The sequence below is a fragment of the Sebastes fasciatus genome, chromosome 8 (genome assembly GCF_043250625.1).
Source record: "Sebastes fasciatus isolate fSebFas1 chromosome 8, fSebFas1.pri, whole genome shotgun sequence".
Lineage (NCBI taxonomy): Eukaryota > Metazoa > Chordata > Actinopteri > Perciformes > Sebastidae > Sebastes > Sebastes fasciatus.
In genome coordinates, this window is record NC_133802.1 from 35,138,360 (window position 1) to 35,156,197 (window position 17,838).

A 17,838-nucleotide genomic window follows, 5' to 3' on the forward strand; every position below is an offset into this window, starting at 1 on the left:
ACACAGAGACAGAGACAGACAGAGACAGAGAGTCTGTTGTTTTAATGGAACCAGGATTCAGGTGAACACTATAACATAATCATACGATTATTAGCTGTTTTTAAATGATGGGAGGAATCCATTTCTGACTGGCATTAACCTCTGGATCTGGATATTTCATCTGGACAGAGACGTCTGGTCACCACGACGACGTATTACGGCCATTATAGGTTAAAAAAAAAAGAAAAAAATTACGGAGCCAAGGGGGTGGGGTTATAGTCCGAGAAAAAAACTCGGAATTTCCGAGATTAAAGTCGTAAATTTATGAGAAAAATACTTGGATATTTTCTGAGATTAAAGTGGAAAATTAACGAGAAAAAGCTCACAAATTTATGGGGAAGAAAACTGGATATTCTCTGAGATTAAAGTCATAATTTTAAATGAAAAAAAGAGTGTGAAAAATAGTGGGGGGGGGGTTTTGGTCAAGGAACGACATCGTTGGGATCAACCTCATCACACGTCAGATGCCGCCGCTCGCCGTGTATTAATCCTTCAGTGGATGACCTAATCAAATTATAATTTGCAGTGGGATTCAGCAGTAAGGAGATAGTTGTGATTTTAGCAGATTATCATCAGCATCCCGACTTTGAAGACACATTGCCGTGAATTGGGCCTTTTCAGAAGAAAACAAGATCATGATCTGAGTTTTTTCTTGTAAATTTACCACTTTAATCTCAGAAATTCTGAGATTTTTCTCGGAATATTACCCCCCTCTCCCGGCTACGTAATAATTTTTCTTATCTTTTTTACCTACAATGGTCGTAATACGGCGTCTTAGGTATAAGCATTCTTGTTATTTAAAACATGGCAGCTGGGTTTACAGGCTCTGAGGGCTTCTGCTTACACACTAGACATGTTGTCTAGTTTGATGCAGTAAACTATAGAAGACTATTACATTTACTCAACAACTGAATCAGAAAAACAAAAACACTCCATGCAACAGCTCAGCAGTGCTAATTAATCAAACTGTCTTTTCTCACCAATCACAAGCAGCCTCAAGAAAACAAAACAAACCTCGGATGGATTTAAGAAAAAAAGACTAAATGTAAAATATTCACATTTAAATTCAACATAAATGCTAAATGCACATTCCTGTTTTTTAATAAACATAATAAAAAAACTATAGTGTTGAATGTGTTGACTCACGCTGGCAGAGCGGGTAGTCGAAGTAGCCCGGTGCACACTGGTCGCACTGGTAACCTTGGAAACCACTCCGGCACACGCTGTGACCCGTCACAAAGTCACATGACCCGTCCAGACAGCCGGGACCTGAACACTGACAGGCTGCACACGCACGCGCACGCGCACACACACGCACACGCACACACACACACAGTTAGATAAATAAAACAACACAGACTAATAAATAACACTTATTATTATTGTATGTAGGGGGAACTGTGTTTACAGCTCCACTGACAGAAGGACAGGTGTAAAACTATTTACACTGATTAACACGGCTCAGTGGAATGCTGTTTATTCAGGAGTGTGTGTGTGTGTGTGTGTGTGTGTGATGCTGCTCCTGGGTGGTGAACTAACAAAGGGTAAATAAACAAGCCGATAAATAAAGCGTCTTGAATTCCTACCTCTGTTTGTGTATTTGTATTGTTGTGTGTGTGTGTGTGTGTGTGTGTGTGTGTGTGTGTGTGCGTGTGTGTGTGTGTGTGTGTGTGTGTGTGTGTGTGTGTGTGTGTGTGTGTGTGTGTGTGTGTGTGTGTGTGCATGTGAGCAGAACAACTCATTAAACCAACAGTAAACGTGTTGTAATGAAGAACCTCTGCAGTCTGATGATTTGAATTAAAGCTCACTGATTTTGATTTGATGGCTCGGAGAGGCAGAGAGATCGTCAGCTGAAGTTTCATCCTTTACTTTCTCACAACATGTAAATTAAAGTCATTAAACCGTTTAGTGTTTGGTGTCGTTAGGACTCAAGAATGTGACGACGTGTAACTGTTGGATTCATTTTCACTTCAGCTTCAACAGGGTTTTATCTCCCAAAATCATTTTAGTTAACTATTTCAACTGCTAACTTTTAGTTAACTATTTAAACTGCTAACTTTTAGTTAACTATTTCAACTGCTAACTTTTAGTTAACTATTTCAACTGCTAACTTTTAGTTAACTATTTAAACTGCTAACTTTAGTTAACTACTTCAACTGCTAACTTTTAGTTAACTATTTCAACTGCTAACTTTTAGTTAACTATTTCAACTGCTAACTTTTAGCTAACTATTTCAACTTCTAACTTTAGTTAACTATTTAAACTGCTAACTTTAGTTAACTATTTCAACTTCTAACTTTTAGTTAACTATTTCAACTGCTAACTTTTAGTTAACTATTTCAACTGCTAACTTTTAGTTAACTATTTAAACTGCTAACTTTAGTTAACTATTTAAACTGCTAACTTTAGTTAACTATTTCAACTGCTAACTTTTAGCTAACTATTTCAGCTGTTCATCCATTACTTTTAGTTAATCTTTAGTTAACTATTTCAACAAACAGTTAGTTACAGCTCTAATATATTGGTCTCTCCATGTCTAACCATGTCTCACCTTGACAGTTGAGTCCGTAGAAACCTGGAGCGCAGGTGTCACAGTGGTCGCCGGTGAAACCGGGTTTACAGACGCAGGTCCGGGTTCTGGGATCCGGCCTGCAGGAGTTATCAACGGTACCGGCTGCACTGCACTCACAGTCTGCACACAGACAACAGAAGAAACAGGTTTGTAATGTTACTTGTCAATAAAGTTGTTTGATAGGGAGAAAAAAAAGCAATGCAAAAGAGATTTAATCAAAGTTATTGTCTATGATGAGAATGAATTCTATTTATCACTAACAACACAAACAGGCTGATATGAGCTGATATACTGTAGGGTATACAGTGTTATGAAGGTTATGAAGTGTTTTTCCAGCTCATCACATTCCACTGAAATTCCATTCACACCATTTTCCCAAAACTCCCTGAAACATCTGATTTACACCACAAACATCAACATCTGGACAGGTGAGAGGAGAACATGGGAAATCACAGATACAGTATGAGAGTATGAGTCAGACAGCTAGTAGTTTGGAAAGTTTCATCTTTTCTCTGAACCCATTCCTTTCTCTGTTATTTACTAATAATCATTATTCTGAAATATGATTTATTGTAGGACACTAGAGCAGATGGATTTTAAAGTCTTACTGATGATCTCTCCTGCTGGTTTGGCCTCGCCGTTGTTGTTGTTGGAGGGATAGGTGCTGATGGCTGATGGACAGAGAGAGGGAGAGAGAGAGAGAGAGAGAGAGAGAGAGAGAGAGAGAGAGAGAGAGATTACAAACCACAGAAATAATTCAACTAGAATTTTTTCTATGTATTTTATTTTCAAATCTTTAACTCAAATTATCAATTTTGGCTGATTTCAATGCTTATTTCAGTCTCTTTGGATATGAAATCTCAAAAAGCCCAGACAGTTTTTATTCTTATGAGGCGTCTCTGTTGCCGGGACTCACGGTAACAGCCGGGGAAGTTGATGAAGCCGCTGGCGCAGGAGTCGCAGTTCTCTCCAGTGTAGTTTGGTTTGCAGAGACAGCGACCGGTCAGATCCTCACAGGTACCGTCTGTAAACTCTGACTGACAGTCGCAGCCTGCAGAGACAGGAAGAGGAAGAGGAAGACGGAGGAAGAGACACATACAGGGGGAACAATTAGACAGATATGATATAAATGATGGATATATTACATCTGCATTTGATATGTTTTATGTCCATTTGATGGTGTTTATCTGACAGTTTGTCACTCACGTAAGCAGGCCAACGAGGAGTCGATGGTGTGGTCAGGTGACCTGTAGTAGGTGGGGATGCAGCGCTCACAGTTGACTCCGGTGGTGTGATGCTGAAAGAGAAGAGCTGACTGTAATCAGAAACCAAACTCAAAAACACACAGTCATTACTTTGAGAGAGATCAGGATATAAAGAAATAAGAATAATGTTTATGACGTACATTTACAAGTATTCTTCTTAATTCTAATTATCAGGATTTATTATTACTTCAGTATGACGGCATATTAGGGCCATTGTAGGTAAAAAATAAATAAAATTTACAGAGTCGGAGGAGGGAGTAAAACTCTGATATTCACTGAGATTAAAGTCGCAAATTTACGAGAAAAAAACCCTCAAATCAGAATGTTTTTTTCTTCTGAATAGGTCCAATTCAAAGCAATGTCTCTTCACCGTCTGGATGCTGATGATAATCTGGTGATTCTGGGATAAAATCACAATTATTTCTTTGTTGCTAAATCTGCTTTCAAAGTATAATTTGATTCAGTCATCCGCTGCAGCAATAATGCACGGCAGGCGACAGTGTTTTTTTCCCCGTAAATCCGTGACTTAAATCTCAGAGAATTTCAGATTTTTTTCCTCACAAATTTATGATCTCAGAGAATATTTGTATTTTTTTCTTGAAAATTTGTGATTTTCTCTCATAAATTTACGACTTTAATGTCAGAGTTTATGAGTTTTTTTCTCGTAGATTTACGACTTTGAATTCAGAGAATATTCAAGCTTTTTTCTTGTAAATTTGTGAGTTTTTTCTTGTAAATTTACAAATTTAATCTCAGAGAATTTCAGATTTTTTTCTCACAAATTTATGATTTATAATCTCAGAGAATATTTGTATCTTTTCTTGAAAATTTGTGATTTTTTTCCTCGTAAATTTACGACTTTAAATTTAGAGCATTTGAGTTTTTCTCACAAATTTATGACTCTAATCTCAGAGAATATTTAAGCTTTCTTATTGTAAATTTATAAATTTTTTCTCGTAAATTTACAAATTTAATCTCAGAAAATTTCAGATTCATTTTTTTCTCACAAATTTCTGACTTTATAATCTTAGAGAATATTCAAGTTTTTTTTCTTGTAAATTTACGACTTTAATTTTGGAAATTCTGAGTTTTCTCTCGGAAAAGATTTTACCTACAATGTCCCAAATACACCATCGTACTTCAGGCAACATAAGAGGATAAAAAAATTAAATAATGAAATTAAATCTAATTTTGCTAACAGCCACTGACTGAAGCGAGTAGAATAAACCAGGTGTGTTGGTTACCTGACAGTTGAGGCAGACTCCTCCTCCTCTGTTGTGTCCGTGGAGGTCGATGCTGCCTCTCTTCTGATCAACCTCGGGGTCGTAGTAGCAGTCAAACGAGTGACGGTGACAGTTACACGCTGAAAACACAAACATATTAAACACAGTTATAAACAGACAGCAGGTAATACACAGTTACAGTCTGAAATATCTAAAATATCAGTGATCTTTATAGTTTAGCACAGAAAACCCTGGTATCATTTTTCATTATTTAATTCATTATTATTTAATTTATTATATTTTTTTATTTATTTATTATTTGTTTTTTGCACTATAAAAAACAATCTTGTGTTAGATAGGACAGAAAACCCTGGTATTATTTTTCATTAACTATTTATTTATTATTTCATTTATTATATATTTTTATTTATTTATTAGTTGTGTTTTGCACATTAAAAAAAAAAAAAAATAACATTCAGAATTGCAGCTGCACAAAATGCTTGATTTCTTCTTCAGTTTATGTTGGATGTGAAACATCCTCAGACATCAGTGTGAGACTTCAGAGAGCAGCTGTGAAGTCACTTCAAATGTAGTTGTTGTTTTTGAAACCTGTTTCCTCTGACAGGTGCTCATTTAGCCGGACGGGAGACCCTCGCTCTGCTGAGGGTCATATTCAGCTTGTTTCCAAACAAATCAAAAAAGAGAGAACTGAGAGAAGCTGTAATCAACAAAACAACACAAGCTTCATCATCTCCTGACATCTGATGAAAGTCAGTACTCTTTGTAGTTTGAAGTAGAAACTAGAAGGCCGGGGACGTTTTATGAATCATAACTCGGTTATTTCATGTCTGATTCCAGTCGGTGATCAAAGACTGGTGCCGTCTCTTTAAGGGATCACCGGGTTACACTTGTTCACTCAAATAGTCAAGAAAAAAGCAACATGACTGAAATGTTTGATTTTAACATCCTGTGTGGTAATTTGCATTTTAATATCTCCCTATTAATGCACATATGTGTGTATTACTGTATGTACCTAAAGGTGCGTTGTAGGGGTTGGAAACAGAGGTACCGGAAGTCCAACGGCCCACACTTGACCTCATTATCTGAACATGCTCACACACAGTCAGAACATCACATACATCCTGGAACTTAATCTAAGATAAAGAAAGAGAACGGCATGCTTAAGAAGCACAGAGGCATAAAATCCAGAGCAGCGTTTGCTCTTCATACAGAGTCAGTGAAACTCTGATAAAGAGCTTTTTGTTCTTATCTGACCGTCAGCGCCTGAGAGGTGCCGGCTGAATAAACCAGCGCTCCTTATCCTCCATCCTCTGATAGCCGGGAGTGTTTTTCTCACACCTCAGGCACATTTCACTTTTTCCCTTTCTTGAAAAAAAGAAATCTAAAAAGAGCTTTAAAGGACGATTCAGTGCAGTGAGTCAGCGAAGTGATGAGAAACGAAGCAGACCAGAATAACTCAGTAACACTTAATAAAGTCGTGCCCTCGGAGCTGCTCTCAGCTCTCAGCTCTCGGACAGATTAGATATTCTCTCATAAACGGTCTTTTAAAAAGGCTGAAACATGATGCTGGGGGTTTCTGTCCATATTCCAGCGTAACGTCTGTAATGACAGGTCAGATCAAAAATAAAAGACTCATTATTACATCCGCCAAAGGCCTAGGAAGGAGGTTATGTTTTCACTGGCGTTGGTTTGTTGGTTTGTCCGTTTGGAGGATTACTCCAAAAGTCCGCGATGGATATGAATGAAATGTTTTGGAGGGTCGGGTTGTGGCACAATGAACAATCCATTCCATTTTGGTGGCGATCCGGATCATGATCCAGCTTTGGGAATTGTTTTTTAATAACTCCGCTAAACCTGTGCATTAACACCACAGGCTTTAAGACATGCGCTGTGGGAGGGGACAACTGTTGATTCGGCGTTCGTTCACATTAAACTCGGTGAAATTCCAGTTGAGTTGGACCAAAGCTCACTTGGTGATTGTTGGAAAGAGAAACAACGACGGTTCAGGTGAGTTTTATTAGTTTCTGTCCAGTTTGAATGAAGTGTTTTACGCTGCTCCGCTGCGTACAGCTGATCTCAACATAAACAAAAACACACGTGGATGATGACGCAAGCTGAACGGAGGGGGGGGGCATTCATACTCAGGCAGCTTGGCGGAGGTCTGCGCTCTCTGAGTGCCATTCTAGTCTTGTTAGCATTCAACAACTTCAGCTCCATTGAGGCTTTGAACAAGCTGCTGAAGCTAAAGGCTTTTAGACACCAGCGGCGTTTTTTTCTGTGCGATTAATTCACACGTCAATATTTTTTTCGAACTGTTATTTGTCATGAATACTTTCACACAGAAACCGAATATTACGTTTAATAAACCCACTTCCAGCTGCAGTAAGAACAGAACCTGATCCACTATAGTCTCACTCTATCTGCATCTGCTTCTCTCTGTGTAGTTCCATATCAAGTTGCCCTTTGGTGACCTTTTAGCCATTGTGCTACTCATGTTGTTCCTTGTTAAATATAACTGCACCTTTGATAACAGACGGCTCTCACATGTAAATAGAACCAAAATATTGATAACGACGGACGGCAGCAGGACGCAGTCAGAGAGAGCTGCTTTAAAGCAACATCAAATCAAAGCTTTTATATATATATATATATATATATATATATATGTGTGTATCATATATTCAACCTGAAGACCCTGAAGGAACTTTCTAGAAACACTGTTCAGATGTGTGAAAGTTGCCAGCAGCTCATGTGCCTGTTCAGCTTCACTAAATTAAGGCCAACTCGTTCTGTTGAACCAACACATGAAAGAAAAACACATTCCTCTGCAGGGATCACTGCTTAAACTCCCTGTGTGTGTGTGTGTGTGTGTGTGTGTGTGTGTGTGTGTGTGTGTATGTGTGTGGGGGAGACCAAGCACGAGGTCTTCCACGTATGCGCTTGAGCGTGTGTGCATGTGCATGTGCGTGCGCGTGCGCGTACGTCAGTGCACACACACAGCATCAGGTCGACTACTCACGTTCACACTTGTTGGCGCTGTAGGTCGTGGCCGGTTTCCACGGTAACTGGTTGTATCCGGGGCAACAGTGGTCACAAGACAGGCCACAGGTGTTGTGCCGACATTCGCACTGTAACCTGTAAACAACAACAAAAACAACAGTTGAGTAACAGGAAACAACAGATAAAGTTTGATTTTATCACATTTCAATGTGTCGTTATTACACTTTGACACGCTGCAGACACAAAAGACTGGTGTGGACCTGTATGTATGGACCTGTGTGTATGGGCCTGTGTGTATGGGCCTGTGTGTATGGACCTGTATGTATGGACCTGTATGTATGGACCTGTGTGTATGGACCTGTGTGTATGGACCTGTGTGTATGGACCTGTATGTTTGGACCTGTATGTTTGGACCTGTATGTTTGGACCTGTATGTATGGACCTGTATGTTTGGACCTGTATGTATGGACCTGTATGTTTGGACCTGTATGTATGGACCTGTATGTATGGACCTGTGTGTATGGACCTGTGTGTATGGACCTGTATGTATGGACCTGTGTGTATGGACCTGTATGTATGGACCTGTATGTATGGACCTGTATGTTTGGACCTGTATGTTTGGACCTGTATGTATGGACCTGTGTGTATGGACCTGTATGTATGGACCTGTATGTATGGACCTGTATGTATGGACCTGTATGTTTGGACCTGTATGTTTGGACCTGTATGTTTGGACCTGTATGTATGGACCTGTATGTTTGGACCTGTGTGTATGGACCTGTGTGTATGGACCTGTATGTATGGACCTGTATGTTTGGACCTGTATGTTTGGACCTGTATGTATGGACCTGTGTGTATGGACCTGTATGTTTGGACCTGTATGTATGGACCTGTATGTATGGACCTGTGTGTATGGACCTGTGTGTATGGACCTGTGTGTATGGACCTGTATGTATGGACCTGTATGTTTGGACCTGTATGTTTGGACCTGTATGTATGGACCTGTATGTATGGACCTGTGTGTATGGACCTGTATGTATGGACCTGTGTGTATGGACCTGTGTGTATGGACCTGTGTGTATGGACCTGTATGTATGGACCTGTGTGTATGGACCTGTATGTATGGACCTGTGTGTATGGACCTGTGTGTATGGACCTGTGTGTATGGACCTGTATGTATGGACCTGTGTGTATGGACCTGTGTGTATGGACCTGTGTGTATGGACCTGTATGTATGGACCTGTGTGTATGGACCTGTGTGTATGGACCTGTATGTATGGACCTGTGTGTATGGACCTGTGTGTATGGACCTGTATGTATGGACCTGTATGTATGGACCTGTATGTTTGGACCTGTATGTTTGGACCTGTATGTATGGACCTGTATGTATGGACCTGTATGTATGGACCTGTGTGTATGGACCTGTATGTATGGACCTGTATGTATGGACCTGTGTGTATGGACCTGTATGTATGGACCTGTGTGTATGGACCTGTGTGTATGGACCTGTATGTATGGACCTGTATGTATGGACCTGTATGTTTGGACCTGTATGTATGGACCTGTGTGTATGGACCTGTGTGTATGGACCTGTGTGTATGGACCTGTATGTATGGACCTGTATGTATGGACCTGTATGTATGGACCTGTATGTATGGACCTGTGTGTTTGGACCTGTGTGTATGGACCTGTGTGTATGGACCTGTATGTATGGACCTGTATGTTTGGACCTGTGTGTATGGACCTGTATGTTTGGACCTGTGTGTATGGACCTGTGTGTATGGACCTGTATGTATGGACCTGTATGTATGGACCTGTGTGTATGGACCTGTGTGTATGGACCTGTATGTATGGACCTGTGTGTTTGGACCTGTGTGTATGGACCTGTGTGTTTGGACCTGTATGTATGGACCTGTGTGTATGGACCTGTATGTATGGACCTGTATGTATGGACCTGTGTGTATGGACCTGTGTGTATGGACCTGTATGTATGGACCTGTGTGTTTGGACCTGTATGTTTGGACCTGTATGTTTGGACCTGTATGTATGGACCTGTGTGTATGGACCTGTATGTATGGACCTGTATGTATGGACCTGTGTGTATGGACCTGTGTGTATGGACCTGTGTGTATGGACCTGTGTGTTTGGACCTGTATGTTTGGACCTGTATGTATGGACCTGTATGTATGGACCTGTGTGCATGGACCCGTCTCAGCCCATTGTGTTTTGGGTAAAACATCATTTGAACTTTTCTCAAGAGTTCACATTCCTCTACCTCTAACCCTGCTGTCTCTTCAGAAAAAGAAAGAAAGAAAGAAAGAAAGAAAGAAGAGTGTGACAGAGAGTCAAAAGAGAAGAGAAAAGTGGAGATGGACCCCCCAACAAGGAAAGAGTTAATGTTTTTCCTTCATGGACCAGCGGTTCACTGCTTCACTGCAGCTTTTAATCGGATTAGTGTGTAAACCTGCAGCCGGCCGAGTGGCCAAAACACAGCCGGGAGACGGCAGAGGAGGCGACGGAGGAGGCGACGGAGGAAGCAACGGAGGAGGCGACGGAGGAAGCGACGGAGGAGGCGACGGAGGAAGCGACGGAGGAGGCGGCGGAGGAGGCGACGTTATCTCGTCTCTCCGAGTCAAAGAGAAACGAACCCCGACGACCGGAGTCAAACATCACCTAACAAATGTTGGATTTCAATCCTTAAACAACTATTTTCTAAAACTAAATATCTCACGATGACTCAGCTTGTTGTCAAAATAAGTGAATCTGGGGCGCCCCGGTGGCTCGCCTGGTAGAGTGGGCGCCCCAATACAAGTATGAACCTGAAAATGAGCTGATATGGGACCTTTAATACAGCCAGAAGCCCAGAAAAGAGTGAGACCAACTCTCCTTTACTGAAACCTAGAAACACTAGAAATACCAGAAACCCTAGAAACACTAGAAACACTAGAAACACTAGAAACCCTAGAAACACTAGAAAGACTAGAAACACTAGAAACCCTAGAAACACTAGAAAGACTAGAAAGACTAGAAACCCTAGAAAGACTAGAAAGACTAGAAACCCTAGAAAGACTAGAAACACTAGAAACACTAGAACGACTAGAAACACTAGAAACCCAACCCCTCTCTGGTCGGTGCTGATAACATGTCTGTGTATTGTGTGTTTCAGAGGCTCATTGTGTTTCCAGCTTTCACCTTCACTATCACATCCATTCATTCCCTCTTTAATTCACACGCTCTCTCATGCATCGCCTCCCTCCATCCTTCTTTCCTTTCCTCTCCGGCCGATCAGTTCTCTGTTCAAGCGTTTTAGGAAATGACTTTCAATGGATGGTTTCCATCCAAAAACTCACTCCTTCCTGGTTTCCATGGCTGGCTGTGGACCAGCAGCTTCCTGTGAGCGTAGCCAGCGAGTAAACCGGGTCATTACTGAGAGGACTATGAAGCTGATTTCACTCTTTGATGGCCTGATGGTGGCGCTACAACTTGTTCTTAACTTTTAAAGGCCGACCCCGTCACACCATACGTCCCATCGACTTGGTATGTGACGAACACGTGCAGCTCACTATGCTCAACAGAAAAGCCTCAAGAACCCCGGGATTTTTGTGACTAGATTTTCCGCCATTTACATTTTTTTGAAAAACACATTCTTGACACATTATTGGACCGAGCTCATCAAACGTTATAAAAACCTGTTCGTATGTTATTGTGTTTTGAAGATATTGACCAATGACCTTTAAAAGGGCGTGGCTCAGCTCATCAACAGACCTAACTCCACAACCGTTCGGCCAGTCATCTCCAAACGTGCAGGATATTTTCAAAAGAGTAATGCCGGGTTCAGACTCCATGATATCAGCCCGAATACAGCCCGACACGGCCGTCGTAGGGGATCGGTTACAGCCCGACGGGGCCGTCGTAGGGGATCGGTTACAGCCCGACGGGGCCGTCGTAGGGGATCGGTTACAGCCCGACGGGGCCGTCGTAGGGGATCGGTTACAGCCCGACGGGGCCGTCGTAGGGGATCGGTTACAGCCCGACACGGCCGTCGTAGGGGATCGGTTACAGCCCGACGGGGCCGTCGTAGGGGATCGGTTACAGCCCGACGGGGCCGTCGTAGGGGATCGGTTACAGCCCGACGGGGCCGTCGTAGGGGATCGGTTACAGCCCGACACGGCCGTCGTAGGGGATCGGTTACAGCCCGACGGGGCCGTCGTAGGGGATCGGTTACAGCCCGACACGGCCGTCGTAGGGGATCGGTTACAGCCCGACGGGGCCGTCGTAGGGGATCGGTTACAGCCCGACGGGGCCGTCGTAGGGGATCGGTTACACCCCGACGGGGCCGTCGTAGGGGATCGGTTACAGCCCGACGGGGCCGTCGTAGGGGGATCGGTTACAGCCCGACGGGGCCGTCGTAGGGGATCGGTTACAGCCCGACACGGCCGTCGTAGGGGATCGGTTACAGCCCGACGGGGCCGTCGTAGGGGATCGGTTACAGCCCGACGGGGCCGTCGTAGGGGATCGGTTACAGCCCGACGGGGCCGTCGTAGGGGATCGGTTACAGCCCGACGGGGCCGTCGTAGGGGATCGGTTACAGCCCGACGGGGCCGTCGTAGGGGGATCGGTTACAGCCCGACGGGGCCGTCGTAGGGGATCGGTTACAGCCCGACGGGGCCGTCGTAGGGAATCGGTTACAGCCCGACGGGGCCGTCGTAGGGGATCGGTTACAGCCCGACACGGCCGTCGTAGGGGATCGGTTACAGCCCGACACGGCCGTCGTAGGGGATCGGGAGCGATAAATGAGTGTCGTGTGCGAAAATCGATCTTGTCTCGTGTCATGGTACGTGTCCACAGGTTCCGTGCTTTCCACGCTCCCCATTCATTGTCTATGCAAGCAGCCGCGCAATGCATTCTGGTAGCGTGGCGTCGCGATTCGAGAGACTAGGCGTGCAGGAAGCCCGCTCCTCATCTGCATAAAGTTGAAGTCCTGGCTACTTTATGCAAATCACGGGCGTCCGACGCGACTCGCCGCCTCTCCAAACTCCCGATAATCTTTTAAACTAAACATTGTCGAGCCAAAATAAAGACAGATTCATCAACTGCATGGATTATTTCTCGCCTCAAATGTTTTCAGAAACACATTTCAGTGAACTATTTACATGAAATAAGAGAAGATAGTTTCCAAACAAGCCTCCATACTGGTTCCGGTTTGAGCAGCAGCCAACGGAGGGAAAACGTTCGTCCAATCAGGAGCCGAGTTCCTTGTTTCTAGGGACAGCCCACCAAGCGTCCAATGCTGGGAAGCGTCGCGTCCCCTCGCGATAAAAAACGCCCCTGTGGACACGTACCATCACAGTAATGATGATATCAGCAGGTCGAACCTTTAAACACAGACCTCCAGTCAGCAGACCTGCAGCGTCGTCTACAACAACACCTGCTGGATATTTAACCACGTTAAACAAAGTCCAGCATTGATGTCAAAATGTTCAGATCTGCATTCCTTCGCTCTGACACAAACCAGGCCGAGCATCGCCAAAAGCCTGATGAGGTCAGGAGGGATTTATTTGAATTCCTCGCGCCGTGTTCCCGTCAACCCAACACCTGTCTGCTGGAAACAAGTGCAGAAATCACACCAACGGTAACGGCACGACTCAAAGGATGAAGAATCATTTCTGATGAAACTCTAAACCACATAGCAGGATATTAATCCACATCCCGGACTGTTTAAAATACCAGAATCCCCCTGAATCACATATTTATATCACAGCTATAACTCTTTAGTTACAAAGCAGAGATTATATTTGAAGAGTACTTTAAACAGTCTGATTGCTTTTCTCCATTAAAGTGAATCATTCTGTTATATGTGTGAAACACCCAGATGAGTCACAGATTAAACACCGTCTGTCTCCTGAAGCTCCGTCTATTCTTTGGTGAAGACAAACAGCTGAATCCAAAAAGGTCAAATCCATCTTTTTTATCGCTTTATTTTCTTTTCAGAGAGCACAGCGTTAGTTTTCAGTTCAGTCTGTCTGGATTATAGCTGAATGTGAACAGCGTCTATCAACAACCTCTCTGCTTTCTGAACCTTTACTCTGTATTGATTTGATGCTTTCTACTCTTTCTAAGCGTGCAAAAGAGAAAAGTCGTCTATTGCCACTTTAAGAGTGTGTTCCAATCCACGTACTTCCAGAAGTACACATCAGTGTAGTGCACTTTGTGCACTCTGTACTCACTTGAGTAGTGCGTAAATTTCAACGGGGTAGGGTCATCTCAAATCGAATACTCTGCGGCGCACTGACCGGAAATGACGATCTCAACATTTGACCGCGGCTCGCTACCCGCCAAAATATCTTCTGAAATAAAATGAAAGCAGAGTGGAAATTACGTTTCCAACGTCGTCTCCTATGCCTACGATGTGTCCTCCTGTTGGCTGAAAATGCACCGGTATGTTTACGTATTGTATTGTTTTATTCTGTTACCTACGTATGTTTGAATCGTGGTCGTGGCTCCGCCCCTTCCACTACGTAGCCAAGATGGCGACAGTTGAGTGTGGAAAGTCGCACACGCACACGCACACACTCAACCCAGCTGTGCTAATGATTAACCCAGATGTGGCCTCACCTCTCGGAGCTCTGATCCTGAACTGGAGGTGATGCAGCAAAGTGAAACCAAATGGTGCCGAACAGAACCACCAACTATGTGGATGTATATATACACCAAACACATCCATACACCATATATACACCAAACACATCCATACACCATATATACACCAAACACATCCATACACCATATATACACCAAACACATCCATACACCATATATACACCAAATACATCCATACACCATATATACACCAAACACATCCATACACCATATACACCAAACACATCCATACACCATATATACACCAAACACATCCATACACCATATATACACCAAACACATCCATACACCATATATACACCAAATACATCCATACACCATATATACACCAAACACATCCATACATCATATATACACCAAACACATCCATACACCATATATACACCAAATACATCCATACACCATATATACACCAAACACATCCATACACCATATATACACCAAACACATCCATATACCATATATACACCAAACACATCCATACACCATATATACACCAAATACATCCATACACCATATATACACCAAACACATCCATACATCATATATACACCAAACACATCCATACACCATATATACACCAAATACATCCATACACCATATATACACCAAACACATCCATACACCATATATACACCAAACACATCCATACACCATATATACACCAAACACATCCATACACCATATATACACCAAACACATCCATACACCATATATACACCAAACACATCCATACACCATATATACACCAAACACATCCATACACCATATATACACCAAATACATCCATACACCATATATACACCAAACACATCCATACACCATATACACCAAACACATCCATACACCATATATACACCAAACACATCCATACACCATATATACACCAAACACATCCATACACCATATATACACCAAATACATCCATACACCATATATACACCAAACACATCCATACATCATATATACACCAAACACATCCATACACCATATATACACCAAATACATCCATACACCATATATACACCAAACACATCCATACACCATATACACCAAACACATCCATATACCATATATACACCAAACACATCCATACACCATATATACACCAAACACATCCATACATCATATATACACCAAACACATCCATATACCATATATACACCAAACACATCCATATACCATATATACACCAAACACATCCATACACCATATATACACCAAACACATCCATACATCATATATACACCAAACACATCCATACACCAAATACATCCATACACCATATATACACCAAATACATCCATACACCATATATACACCAAATACATCCATACACCATATACACCAAACACATCCATATACCATATATACACCAAATACATCCATACACCATATACACCAAACACATCCATATACCATATATACACCAAACACATCCATACACCATATATACACCAAATACATCCATACACCATATATACACCAAACACATCCATACATCATATATACACCAAACACATCCATACACCAAATACATCCATACACCATATATACACCAAATACATCCATACACCATATATACACCAAATACATCCATACACCATATATACACCAAATACATCCATACACCATATATACACCAAACACATCCATACACCATATATACACCAAATACATCCATACACCATATATACACCAAATACATCCATACACCATATATACACCAAACACATCCATATACCATATATACACCAAACACATCCATACATCATATATACACCAAACACATCCATACACCAAACACATCCATACACCAAATACATCCATACACCATATATACACCAAATACATCCATACACCATATATACACCAAATACATCCATACACCATATATACACCAAATACATCCATACACCATATACACCAAACACATCCATACATCATATATACACCAAATACATCCATACACCATATATACACCAAACACATCCATATACCATATATACACCAAATACATCCATACACCATATATACACCAAACACATCCATACACCATATATACACCAAATACATCCATACACCATATATACACCAAATACATCCATACACCATATACACCAAACACATCCATACATCATATATACACCAAATACATCCATACACCATATATACACCAAACACATCCATATACCATATATACACCAAATACATCCATACACCATATATACACCAAACACATCCATACACCATATATACACCAAATACATCCATACACCATATATACACCAAACACATCCATATACCATATATACACCAAACACATCCATACACCATATATACACCAAATACATCCATATACCATATATACACCAAACACATCCATATACCATATATACACCAAATACATCCATATACCATATATACACCAAACACATCCATACATCATATATACACCAAATACATCCATATACCATATATACACCAAACACATCCATACATCATATATACACCAAACACATCCATATACCATATATACACCAAATATTTCTGCATCCTGGGGTCCCTAAACAGTGTTGAATCACATAAATTGTGTCTCACTGTAAAGCTGAGACTCTGGTGGATCCAATGAGCCCAACTGGATTCATGTGTGATGATGTTAGTCCCCATAGGAGACATTTCATTGACCTCACTGTATAAAATGACCTGTAGTGACCTCTAGGATAATCACAGCCTCATGAAACTTTACAGACACAAACTAGAGACCTAGAGCATTCAGAGGATGGATGGATCAGACTAGAGACCTAGAGCATTCAGAGGATGGATGGATCAAACTAGAGACCTAGAGCATTCAGAGGATGGATGGATCAGACTAGAGACCTAGAGCATTCAGAGGATGGATGGATCAAACTAGAGACCTAGAGCATTCAGAGGATGGATGGATCAGACTAGAGACCTAGAGCATTCAGAGGACGGATGGATCAAACTAGAGACCTAGAGCACTCAGAGGATGGATGGATCAGACTAGAGACCTAGAGCATTCAGAGGATGGGTGGAT

General features: G+C 41.9%; 1 protein-coding gene and 2 long non-coding RNA genes across 5 annotated transcripts in view; 1 reads left to right on the plus strand and 2 right to left on the minus strand.

Moving 5' to 3' along the window:
• Positions 1-17,838, minus strand: part of lama5 (laminin, alpha 5) — a 113,332-nt gene that overhangs the window by 42,344 nt on the left and 53,150 nt on the right. For all 3 annotated transcript variants that reach the window (XM_074642653.1, XM_074642654.1, XM_074642652.1), the window contains exons 7-13: positions 8,140-8,255; positions 5,121-5,239; positions 3,818-3,908; positions 3,528-3,662; positions 3,220-3,282; positions 2,591-2,731; positions 1,186-1,323 (exon numbers count right to left, since the gene is read on the minus strand). In XM_074642653.1, the coding sequence (XP_074498754.1) occupies positions 1,186-1,323; positions 2,591-2,731; positions 3,220-3,282; positions 3,528-3,662; positions 3,818-3,908; positions 5,121-5,239; positions 8,140-8,255 (803 nt within the window). The remainder of the gene's footprint in view (positions 1-1,185; positions 1,324-2,590; positions 2,732-3,219; positions 3,283-3,527; positions 3,663-3,817; positions 3,909-5,120; positions 5,240-8,139; positions 8,256-17,838) is intronic.
• Positions 1,671-2,472, minus strand: LOC141772046 (uncharacterized). Its single transcript, XR_012594830.1, has 2 exons — positions 2,391-2,472; positions 1,671-2,068 (listed from the first exon to the last, which is right to left on the minus strand). It is a non-coding gene; the product is annotated as an uncharacterized LOC141772046 (long non-coding RNA).
• On the plus strand, positions 1,938-2,521 carry LOC141772044 (uncharacterized). The gene is made up of 3 exons (XR_012594828.1): positions 1,938-2,074; positions 2,183-2,208; positions 2,316-2,521. It is a non-coding gene; the product is annotated as an uncharacterized LOC141772044 (long non-coding RNA).